This window comes from Prionailurus bengalensis, chromosome A1 (genome assembly GCF_016509475.1).
Source record: "Prionailurus bengalensis isolate Pbe53 chromosome A1, Fcat_Pben_1.1_paternal_pri, whole genome shotgun sequence".
NCBI classification, from domain to species: domain Eukaryota; kingdom Metazoa; phylum Chordata; class Mammalia; order Carnivora; family Felidae; genus Prionailurus; species Prionailurus bengalensis.
In genome coordinates, this window is record NC_057343.1 from 117,758,245 (window position 1) to 117,771,043 (window position 12,799).

General features: G+C 43.8%; 1 protein-coding gene across 2 annotated transcripts; it reads left to right on the top strand.

The window, feature by feature from the left end:
- Positions 1-339: 339 nt before the first annotated feature.
- On the top strand, positions 340-12,278 carry PCDHB15 (protocadherin beta 15). Of its 2 annotated transcripts, XM_043589644.1 has the most exons (2): positions 340-3,403; positions 8,818-12,278. In XM_043589644.1, the coding sequence occupies exons 1-2, from the start codon at positions 1,154-1,156 to the stop codon at positions 8,947-8,949; spliced, it is 2,382 nt and encodes a 793-aa protein (XP_043445579.1). In that variant the 5' UTR covers positions 340-1,153; the 3' UTR covers positions 8,950-12,278. The 2 variants fall into 2 exon arrangements, with proteins under 2 accessions (XP_043445579.1, XP_043445573.1); XM_043589638.1 differs by lacking the exon at positions 340-3,403 and having other exon boundaries at positions 4,654-12,278.
- The last annotated feature ends 521 nt before the right edge of the window (positions 12,279-12,799 follow it).

Sequence of the window (12,799 nt, forward strand, 5' to 3'; positions counted from 1 at the left end):
CATAGGTACAGACACGTTCTCCTTAGACAATATTTACACATAAGTCATCCATAACCCCTTCAACTTTTTTTTATGTTTATTTATTTTTGAAAGAAAGAGAGTGGGGGGAGGAACAGAGTGATCTGGGGACAGAGGATCCCAAGTGGCCCCATGCTGACAGTGGAGAGCCCAATGTGGGGCTGGAACTCACGAACCCTGAGATCATGACCTGAGCCAAAGTCCCAACACTTCACCTATTGAGCTGCCCAGGCACTCCTAAACTTTCTTTTTTTAATTTCTTAAATTTTAAGTTTATTTCTTTATTTTGAGAGAGAGAGCAAGTGCAGGTTAGCGGCAGAGAGACAGAGAATCCCAAGCAGGCTCCACGCTGTCAGCATGCCTTATGCAGGGCTGAATCCCACCATCCCTGAGATCATGACCTGAGCAGAAATCAAGAGACTGATGCTTAACCCGCTGAACCACCCAGGTGCCCCACCCCTTAAACTTTCTATTGAATTTGCATAGTAAACCAATTCTAGCTGGTCTATCACTTAAGTTTATACTCCTGAAACATGTGAATGAATCTCTTCACCTATTGTAGTGGCAGTGAGTTTGTGTATATTCTTTGTTTAGGAATAGACTGATAGCAACACCGTTTTCTACTTAATTTTTCCCCAGAGCACAGATTATACAATATAATAGACAAGTCCATGAGGTCAGAGAAGGTATTTGTATTTCCAACACTTAGTACAATATTTGACGTATAACATGAAATAAGTGTTGAACAAATACAGTTGGCTTTGTTCTTGCCAACATCCTTTCCTAAAGTGCCTGTCACCATTTCCACATTTATAACTTCACAGGAGAATACAAGTTATCATTTTATTTATAAACCATGCCATGTGTAATCTGTGGTATGTTTTTGTGTGTGCGTGTAAATAAAATGAGTGTGATACGTTTTGTAGCATCGTCAGCAAACTAGGTTTAAGTACAACACATGGTGGCGCTGTAAGCTAAGGCTGGGAATACCAGACAGGCGGATGGTTACTGTTCCTGCAGTCATACGCAGATCTAAGAGAAGAGAATTAACCTTGCGGCAGGGATTGACTTGCAGAGCAGTTTGCCTAAAGACCCAATAAGTACCCAGATTCTAAAGGCTTTTGGCGTTGGAGAAATGGAGGCTGAAGAGGAGCGTTTTCCTAGACTAAGGCAAGTTCTTCTTCTCTTTGTTTTGCTGGCTCACACTTGCGCGGAGCGGGAAGATTATTTTATTACAGAAGAAACAGAGAGTGGTTCTTTTGTGGCCAATCTAGCAAAGGATATAGGGCTAGGGGCAAGAGAGCTCTCTCGGCGGAGGGCTCGGATCATTTTTAACAATGACAAAAAGCATTTTCAGCTGAACCTTCAGACTGGAGATTTACAAGTAAATGAGAAACTGGATCGGGAAGAATTGTGTGGCCCCACTGAACCTTGTGTACTGCAATTTCAAGTGTTACTGGAAGAACCTTTGGAGGTATATAGGTATAAGCTTTTGGTCACTGACATAAATGACAATTCCCCTGTGTTCCCAGAGGCAGAAATGATTTTAAAAATCATGGAAAATACTCTTCCAGGTGCTGTGTTTCCCCTGAAAAATGCGCGAGATTTGGATGTAGGTGTCAATAATGTTCAAAACTACACCATTTATCCCAACTCCCATTTCCACGTGCTCACCCGCAACAGCGGTGAAGGCAGAAAATACCCGGAACTGGTTCTGGACAAAGCCCTAGATCGAGAACAGCAGCCCGAGTTTAGATTAACTCTCATGGCAGTAGATGGTGGAACTCCTCCCAAAACTGGGACTACCCTGGTCCTCATTGATGTTTTGGACATCAATGACAATGCTCCTGAGTTTGTGCAGCCACTCTATCGTGTGCAGATCCTGGAAAACAGTCCCCTGGGATCTCTTATTGTCACTGTTTCAGCTAGAGATTTAGACACAGGAATAAACGGTGAAGTAGTCTATTCATTTTTCTATGGCGATGAAGAGATTACTAGGACATTTGCACTTAATGAACTCACAGGAGAAATAAAAATAATTAGGAAATTAGATTTTGAAAAAATTAAGTCATATGAGCTCGATATTAAGGCTTCTGATGGGGCAGGTCTTTCGGGAAAATGCACTGTCGTAATAGAGGTGGTGGATATAAATGACAACACCCCAGAAATGACGGTGGCTCCCCTTATAAGTTCCATCCCTGAAAATTCCCCTGAGACCACGATAGCTCTTTTCAGTATTCAAGACCCAGACTCTGGGGAAAATGGGAGGATGGTTTGTTCCATCCAGGAAGATGTTCCGTTCACTCTGAAACATTCTGTTGAAAATTTCTACAAGTTAGTAACAGAAGGAGTGCTAGACAGAGAGACAAGATCTGAGTACAACATCACCATCACCGTCACCGACTTGGGGACCCCCAGGCTGAAAACGCAGCACAACATAACCGTGACGGTCTCCGACGTCAACGACAACGCCCCCGCCTTCAGCCAAACCACCTACACCCTGCGCGTCCGCGAGAACAACAGCCCCGCCCTGCACATCGGCAGCGTGAGCGCCACGGACAGGGACTCGGGCGCCAACGCGCAGGTCACCTACTCGCTGCTGCCGCCCGCGGACCCGCAGCTGCCCCTGGCCTCCCTGGTGTCCATCAACGCGGACAACGGGCAGCTGTTCGCGCTCAGGTCCCTGGATTACGAGGCGTTGCGGGCGTTCGAGTTCGGCGTGCGCGCGGCCGACCGCGGCTCGCCCGCGCTCAGCAGCCAGGCGCGGGTGCGCGTGCTGGTGCTGGACGACAACGACAACGCGCCCTTCGTGCTGTACCCGCCGCAGAACGGCTCTGCGCCCTGCACCGAGCTGGTGCCCAGGGCGGCCGAGGCGGGCTACCTGGTGACCAAGGTGGTGGCGGTGGACGGCGACTCGGGCCAGAACGCCTGGCTGTCGTACCAGCTGCTCAAGGCCACGGAGCCCGGGCTGTTCGGCGTGTGGGCGCACAACGGCGAGGTGCGCACGGCCCGGCTGCTGAGCGAGCGCGACGCCGTCAAGCACAGGCTGGTGGTGCTGGTCAAGGACAATGGCGAGCCGCCGCGCTCGGCCAGCGTCACGCTGCACGTGCTGCTGGTGGACGGCTTCTCGCAGCCCTACCTGCCGCTCCCGGAGGTGGCGGCGGCCGAGGCGCGGGCCGACCCGCTCACCGTCTACTTGGTCGTCGCCTTGGCGTCCGTGTCGTCGCTCTTCCTGTTCTCGGTGCTGGTGTTCGTGGCGGTGCGGCTGTGCAGGCGGAGCCGGGCGGCGTCTGCGGGTCGCTGCTCGGGGCCCGAGGGCCACTTTCCGGGCCACCTGGTGGACGTCAGCGGCGCGGGGACGCTGTCCCAGAGCTACCAGTATGAGGTGTGTCAGGAGAGGATCTGGGATCAAGGAATTTAAGTTTTTGAAATCTGTTGTCTCCATTGCTCAACAGAAGTCTATGAATGATGTGGAGGAAAACACACATTTTGTAAATTTTGGATTCAATTACGAATTTGGGTGAAGGTTAGTTCTTTCTAAATATGATAGGTCTCCATTACTGCTTTGGTCCATATAGAATGTCTTTCTTGGGTGTTTTGCTGATTCCACATTCCTACTAAAGGGATTAGAAATATTCTTTAAGCATATCCTCATATTTACTCTGTTTTTTTATTTCTATTTTGATGGAAACAAAGAAATTTCAAATTTATTGCATTACTGAAAAATCATGAACATGTGGTTCAGTTTATCAACTTTTCATTATCGAGCACTGTTGATTTGAAGATGACTCCAGCTCCATCCTCTATTTGGTTGTTATATGGAAGCTCTAAATTTTTGAGGTTGTGGTTACTTAGGAGGTATCATTCATTAACATAATGAAGCCTATGTTTAATCCGATATTAAGCTTACCTATCATAAATTTTTAAATGGAAAAAGGTTCTGCAAAAAATGCCTATTTTTGTTTCACGGTAGTATTAAATAGAAAGGCTACAATTTCTCCCATATTTAAGGGCTTTTCTTCTATAACAACCTTCAATATATCATATATATGAGTATTATTAAAAGATTATTAGATTATTTCAAGATACTTAAATGATCCTTTTTGTCTAGCCCACCCCATCATGTTCGGTAAACTTCTCTCTTCAGTTGAAGTGTACTGTTGCAGCTACATTTATTTCACTCATTTCCCCTTGTGACTTCAGACACTCAGACCAGATGGTAGATATTGCTAATCCAAGCTGAGCAAATCTGACTCTTTTGTTTAAAAAATAGATTTAGAAATCAGATCTAAAATAGTTTTTCTGTTGGGCACCTGGGTGGCTCAGAGCCCCTCATCAGTCTCTGTGCTGACAGCCTGGAGCCTGGATCCTGCTTCGGATTCTGTGTCTCCTCTCTCTGACCCTCCCCCACTCATGCTCTGTCTCTGTCTCTGTCTCTGTCTCTCTCTCAAGAATAAGTAAACACTAAAAAAATGTTTTATTTATTTATTTTTGTTTATTTATTTTTGAGACAGAGAAAGAGCGTGAGCAGGGGAGGGGCAGAGAGAGAGGGAGGCACAGAAAGTGAAGCAGGCTCCAGGCTCTGAGCTGTCAGCACAGAGCCCTATGCAGGGCTTGAACTCACAAGCTGTGAGATCAGGACCTGAGCTGAAGTCGGTCGCTTAACCGACTGAGCCACCCAGGCGCCCCTAAAAAAATGTTTTAAAATGGTTTTTCTGTTAAGAACTTAACAAGAATGTGATATCATGTTGGCTAAATAAATGGAAAGAAACACAGAAAGTCAATCCACTTAGGGAAAAGAAGAAAGGAGATGCCTAAAAAGCAACTTTACAGATTATCCAATCTCTCCCCAGTCTGCTTTCTCCCTTGGGTTTTTGGAAACAAATATGTGCTCTTTTAATAAATCTCCTTTTAATTATGATAGCTAAGTGGATTTTTCCCTTGTCAAAAGCATGTTTAGATATTCTTTCATGGGTTGAACTTTACTATTAATTGGAAATTTTTAACTTAGGGTTTTTATATTAATGTAATATTTGGGATCAAAAGTTTGTGGAATATTAGTAAGGGATAAGCACAAGCTTTTGTTAAAATGTATGATTTTGAGAAGAATTGGTGGCTATTTTCAAATTTTACAGTTTTTGGAATGTCTTATGAAAATTCTACATAGGAGTTTTTGAATATAATTAGTGTCATAATTGCATTAGGGTGAAATAACATTGACAATGTGAAATGTGTTCTAAAAGAGATGTATACCCTTTTTGTAGAATCTTTATAACCTGGTTGTTATGTTCTGGTTTTTGTTTGTATTTTAGAATCTATTCCATTGCATAGTGGAAGCCAGAGTGTTTTGCCATTTGATGAAATACATTTAGATCACTCTGAATTATTGCAAATTACTATTCAAAAGAGCATAGAAAATGGCTACTTGGGAATATGGGGTCTTGTTTATCCAGCTCATATAATGAACTAGGGTCCCAGAAAAAAAGGGGGTCTTCTACATTAGGAGGAGAATCCATCTATGAGAATTTTAAAATTAATTGTGATTTATTGATTGATCTATTCAACAAATATTTGTTGAGTATCCACCATGTGTCAGGGACTCTTATAGATGTTGGGGGATGTGGAAGTCAACAAAACAAAGTTCTCAAGCACAAAAATGACACAGAAAAGAAAAAACTAATTATGTATGTATATGCTATATCAGATGGTGGTCAATACTAAGGAGAAAAAGCAGGGTAAGAGTTATAGGACTTATATGCATTTTCCCATAGTTTGAAAGTTTCATAAAATCATAATTCTCTGGCCTTATGTTGAAATGGCATCATAAACTGGAACTAACTGGTAGTTTTTTCTTTGATATGATTCAACCAATGGGAACCACAATTCTGTCACATACACTGCCTAGAATTTGAAAGAAAATCCAGAAGAATTAACCCTTTCCTCTTTGCTGAGGGAATTTTAAGAAATCACGTAAGCATATGCTGTTATTTTTATAAGAATGACATACCACTATTGTCTTCTTTCACTTCTCATCTTTCGGAGCACCTCACCCATACTACAGGTTTTAAAAAGTAAGGACCATGTTTAGGTTTTTTGCTGATCTGTTTCAGAACTTAGTACATAGATATCAATAACACTTTTTTTTAAATGAAGGAATGAATAATTATAATTGCATGGTTTTCTGATTACATCATCTCCAAACCATTTCCAAACTCCTAATAGCTGGCTAGATATCATACAGAGGGAATAAATTGTAGCAATTCTTTTCGAAGACAACGCATGGTGGCGCTGCAGGCTAAGGCGTAAAAAAAAAAAAAAAAAAAAAAAAAAAAAAAAAAAAAAAAGGAAAAAAAAAAAAGCCCAGGAACTGCTACGAACTCTACCTTAGATCTATAGCCGAAGACAAAAGCCTGTAAGCAGAGTTCCGGACTATAAGTCTTACTACTGACCATCATTTCTGGACAGGTTACCGACTAAGAGATCTATCACCGTCCCTAAGGTAGAGCTGAGCCCCGTTTCTGGAAAGCATTTATGGAATTAAAGATGGAGGTCGGAAAAGAGTGTTTTCCTAAACAAAGGCAAGTCCTGATTCTCTTTCTCATGTTGGGAGTGGCTCTGGCAGGCTGGAAATCCCGACGCTATTCCGTGATGGAGGAAGCAGAGAGTGGTTCGTTTGTGGCCAATCTGGCCAAGGACCTGGGGCTGGGAGTTGGGGAGCTAGCCGCGCGGGGAGCCCGGGTGGTCTCTGAGGATAACGAACCCCGCTTGCAGCTTGATCTGCATACCGGGGAATTGATACTGCATGAGAAACTGGATCGGGAGGAGATGTGCGGCCCCACAGATCCATGTGTAATGCATTTCCAAGTGTTACTGAAAAAACCACTGGGAGTATTTCGAGCTGAACTACTGGTGAGAGACATAAATGATCATTCTCCTGAGTTTCCTGAAAGAGAAATGACTCTGAAAATCTCAGAGACTAGCCCTCCTGGAACCGTGTTTCCACTGAAAAAAGCCCAGGACTTGGACGTGGGCAACAACAACATCCAAAATTACAGTATCAGTTCCAACCCTCATTTCCATATTTCTACCCGCACCCGGGGGGATGGCAGGAAATACCCAGAGCTGGTACTGGACAAAGAGCTGGATCGCGAAAAGCAGGCCGAACTCAGCTTAACCCTCACAGCGCTGGATGGCGGCTCTCCACCCCGGTCTGGCACCGCCCAGGTTCGCATCTTGGTCTTAGACGTCAATGACAATGCCCCTGAGTTTGCACAGACACTCTACAAGGTGCAAGTTCCAGAGAACAGCCCTGTAGGCACGCTAGTAGTCAAGGTCTCTGCTAGAGATTTAGACACTGGGACAAATGGGGAAATATCATACTCCTATTTTTATAGTTCCCAAGAAATAAGCGCAACTTTTGAGCTAAACAACCTTTCAGGAGAAGTTCGCCTACTTAAAAAATTAGATTTTGAGACAATATCTTCATATGAGCTGGAAATAGATGCGACTGATGGTGGGGGACTTTCTGGAAGATGTTCTGTCTCCATTGAGGTGGTGGATGTTAACGATAACTTCCCAGAACTAACCATTTCATCACTCACCAGCCCCATTCCTGAAAATTCTCCAGAGACAGAAGTGGCCTTGTTTAGAATTCGAGACCGAGACTCGGGGGACAACGGAAGGATGACTTGTTCCATCCAGGATGATCTTCCCTTCGTCCTGAAGCCATCAGAAGAGAATTTCTACACCCTGGTAACAAATGGGGCGTTAGACAGAGAGACAAGACCCGAGTACAACATCACCATCACCGTCACCGACTTGGGGACACCCAGGCTGAAAACGCAGCACAACATAACCGTGACGGTCTCCGACGTCAACGACAACGCCCCCGCCTTCAGCCAAACCACCTACACCCTGCGCGTCCGCGAGAACAACAGCCCCGCCCTGCACATCGGCAGCGTGAGCGCCACGGACAGGGACTCGGGCGCCAACGCCCAGGTCACCTACTCGCTGCTGCCGCCCGCGGACCCGCAGCTGCCCCTGGCCTCCCTGGTGTCCATCAACGCGGACAACGGGCAGCTGTTCGCGCTCAGGTCCCTGGATTACGAGGCGCTGCAGGCGTTCGAGTTCGGCGTGCGCGCGGCCGACCGCGGCTCGCCCGCGCTCAGCAGCCAGGCGCGGGTGCGCGTGCTGGTGCTGGACGACAACGACAACGCGCCCTTCGTGCTGTACCCGCCGCAGAACGGCTCTGCGCCCTGCACCGAGCTGGTGCCCAGGGCGGCCGAGGCGGGCTACCTGGTGACCAAGGTGGTGGCGGTGGACGGCGACTCGGGCCAGAACGCCTGGCTGTCGTACCAGCTGCTCAAGGCCACGGAGCCCGGGCTGTTCGGCGTGTGGGCGCACAACGGCGAGGTGCGCACGGCCCGGCTGCTGAGCGAGCGCGACGCCATCAAGCACAGGCTGGTGGTGCTGGTCAAGGACAATGGCGAGCCGCCGCGCTCGGCCAGCGTCACGCTGCACGTGCTGCTGGTGGACGGCTTCTCGCAGCCCTACCTGCCGCTCCCGGAGGTGGCGGCGGCCGAGGCGCGGGCAGACCCGCTCACCGTCTACTTGGTCGTCGCCTTGGCGTCCGTGTCGTCGCTCTTCCTGTTCTCGGTGCTGGTGTTCGTGGCGGTGCGGCTGTGCAGGCGGAGCCGGGCGGCGTCTGCGGGTCGCTGCTCGGGGCTCGAGGGCCACTTTCCGGGCCACTTGGTGGACGTCAGCGGCACGGGGACCTTGTCGCAGAGCTACCAGTATGAGGTGTGTCTGACGGGAGACTCGGGGACCAATGAGTTCAAGTTCTTGAAGCCCTTCTTCCCCAGTATTCTAAACCAGGACCTTGGGAGGAAGTCAGAGGGAAATCCAACGTTCCAGAATAGTTTAGGTATCTGAAAGTTTCCTGTTTGCTTTTACATTAGCTTTGTCTCCTTCACCTTTCTGTTTATTTTTTAATCCAGTAGTAATTTTAATTCTACTCCCCCCCCCCATTTTCCATAGTAAATTTACTTTGCTTTGTTGGCTTGGTTGTCTTATGATTATTTTTACAATTATTGTATAATCATCAAAAATTTTATATCAGGAAATTCACATTTCTGATTAAAATTTTCATACTCATTCCTAAAGGATAATATGAAAATTAACCTCTTAGAATAAACAATTCTCATTTTTAAAGTATTTTACTGACTATATGATATTACATAAGAATGTCTGATTCCTTTTAACATACTTCATTTTTAAATTACTGGAATCCTTTTAGTTTCTATTAGTAACACAGCTACAACTTTTGTATAACCCCTTGTGAGTTTTGGGTGAAATCAGTTTGTATATACTAATGTCTAGTTTCTTCTGAGTTCTGTTTGGATTTTTCTTTTACTAATAGGCATCAATGTATATATTTTCATGCTATTTATTTTTTAAAAAATCACACTTGTAATCATTAGATTTTCACTCTGAAATATATATGTCACCTCATGAAAGTATATCTTTATTATGATTTATTTCTCATATTAATTAATGTTGAAAAGACTTATGGGTTGTCACTTACATATAACTTAAATTACAATCCTGTTAAGAGTCCTGGGCAGATTTGCTGATACCCAGATTGACTGTGTTGAGGACGTTCCTAGATACTCTAAAGACTCTAGTATGGAGTAATACATTGCTTACAGTTGTCCCCTGGGATTGCAGAGTAATTCTCAAATGAGTTCCAAATTCTAGGCCTAGTGGAGATTTTGATGGCACAATATGCAAGTATCTACTTGCCTTTGGATGATGACATTGTGCTTATTGTTAAGGGATTTGAAAGAAAATACATTGTATATTACTGTTAGTTAGCCAAAGAAAATTTATCTCAACCTCCAGGAGCCTCTTAATTTTGGAAATGCTATAAAATGGTGTGCGTAGGAAGAATAATGGCCCCCTAAAGACATCTGCATCCTAATTCCCGGAACCTGTGAAGATGTTATGCTATGCTGTGAAGAGGAATTAGGTTCAGATGGAATTAAGGTGGCTAATTAGCTAACTTTAAAATAGGGAGAATATCCCAGATGTTCTGTGTAGGAGTGATTTAATAAGTCAGAAGGCTTTAAGAACACATCTGAGTTTTCCCTCAGATGAGGAAGAAATTCTGTCTGTGGGCAGTGGCTTCAGCTTGTGCTCCAGAGTTTCAGCCAGCCCTGTAATTGCCTGCCCTACAGATAATGGACTTGCCTAGCCAGCTCTCACAATTGAGTAAGTCACTTCCTTGCAACAAATCTTTCATTTTGTATCTCCTAATGGTACTGTTTCTGCAGTTGAACACTGAATGCCACAGGTTTTGTTACCTGGGAGTGGAATGCTGTTGTAACAACTAAAATCATGAAAGTTGTTTTGGAACTGGAAGGAAGGCAGAGGCTGGAAGGATTTTGAAAAGCATGATGGAAAAAGTCTAGATTGTTTTGGACAGACTGTTAGTAGAAATATGGATGTTAACAATTCTGCTATCAAAGTCTCAGGAGGAAGTGAGCATGGTGGAGAAAATATACGTTGCCTTACAGAATACCTAAATCCTTGTAAAGAGAATGCTGGTAGAAATATGGATGTTAAAGTCACTGATAATGAGGGCTCAGAAAGAAATGAGGTGAAGAAGGTGATATTGGAAAGTAAAGAGAATCCTTGTTATATAGTAGCAGAAAACTAGGCTAAGTTGTGTCCTGCAGTTTTACCGAAGGACTTGTAAATAATCAGCTTGGTTATTTAACTGAGGAGATTTCCAGGCAAGGAGTTGGAGGCGCAAACTCATTTCTTCTTGATGCTTATAATAAAATATGAGAGTAATGAGACAGATGGAGGGAAGAACTGTTAAGCAAAAAGGGACTAGAACTTGGTCATGTGGGAAATTCTTAGCCTATTCAAATGGCAAAAGGGGCTCAAAAAGGAAAGTCACTATTAGGAAAGCATGCTTTAGAGAGAAAGCCAAGGGTGTCACAGGACAACCTTTTGATAGTGCTTTGGAAGAATTAACAGGTAAGAGTATTCAGTCATGCAGCAGGTTCTTTAAAGAGATTAGGCATATGTTTCATGGAAATCCTAAACATCTCAGCCCAAGTCAGGAATAGAGATGAGATTACCCAGGAAAGAACTCTGAAGCAGCCCTTTGTATAGGAGAGAAAATCCCTGTGACATACACAAGGGACTCAAAAGGTTCTTGAGAATGTTATACCGGCAGAAATATTACCAGCATAAGTTGGAAGGCACAGAGAGAATGATAGAAAAGAAACCTGTTGTACTTCACAATTATATAAGCAAGAAACGACTGAAAAAACTACTTAGCTAAAACATGTACTACCCTCTCATGCAAAAGATGGCTCATAAGACAGAGCTGGAGCCTGGAGGGTGGAGCTCCAAACCCAGGCCTTGAAAGCAAATAGAGTTTTCCTGCATGGATTTCTACATTTCTTGGAACATATGACTGCTTTCATTTTCTTTTTTTTTTTTTTTTGAACTGGAATAACTATTGTTACCTATGCCCTCTTGTCATTATACAGTTTGAAGAACAGATAATTAGTTTTACTGGTCCACAGATGGAGAGGAATTATGCTCAGGATAGGTAATTAGAGTCTCAACCATACCTAATTTAGATGATGTCACTGGTGAAATTTGGAACTTTTGAGTTGATGAGATTTAGATGAAATTATGGACTGAGTTGATACTATAATGAGATGAAATCTTTGGGGACCTTGAATATATTTTTTTAAATGTGGAATGAATGTGGATCTTTGGGGGGGCAGAGAATGGAGTGTGGTAAGAAGGATAATGGCCCCACAAAGTAATCTCTGGAACCGTGAGTATCAAGTTTGTTAAGTGGCAAAAAGGAATTAAAGTTGCTGATAGAATTAAAGTTGCTGATAGAATTAAAGTTGATAATCAGCTGACCTTAAACTAGATTACCCTAGACAATCCAGGTGAATCCAATGCAATCACAAGAGCCCTTAATAAGAGTCATTATCAGAGAGATGTTTTAGGAAAGACTCGGCCAGCCTTTGGTGAGTTTGAAGATGGAAGGGACCCTCCAGTGAAGGAATTCAGGGAGGCACTAGAAGCTAGATAAGGCAAAAATATATTCTCCCTTAGAGCCTACAGAAAGGGATGCAGCCCTACCTTAAATATAGCCCAGTGGGACCCATTTTAGACTTCTGGCTTCTAGAACTGTAAAATATTAAACTTGAGTTTTTAAGTCACAATTTTTTGTAATTTGTTACAGCAACAATAGGAAGCAGAGAGAAGTGACTACTAAAAAGTCATTTCTGAATCCATTTTTCTTTGCCTTCCCCTATTCTAGGCCAAAATATTCATGTTCCCATGATCCCTTGCAGGTAGGAATATAGCATTCAGCTGTTCTTAATAATTTGAAAGTGCATTTGGGGAATTTTGCTTAAGGGAAATTTTTCTTTTTTTAAAGCTTTTTTCCTTTTTTAAATTGAAATATAGTTGATACACAATGTTAAATTAGTTTCAGGTGTATAATTCAGTAATTTAACAACTCCATATATTATGCTTTACTCATCACAAGTGTAGGTACCATCTTACAACAGTATTACAATGCCATTGACTGTATTCCCTATGCCCTACCTTTCATCCCCATGAATTATACATTCCATAACTGGAAGCCTGTGTCTCGCACTCTTCTTCACCTTTTGTACACATCGCCACTTCCCTCCTCTCTGGCAAACACCAGTTCTTTGTGTTTGTGGGTCTGTTTTTG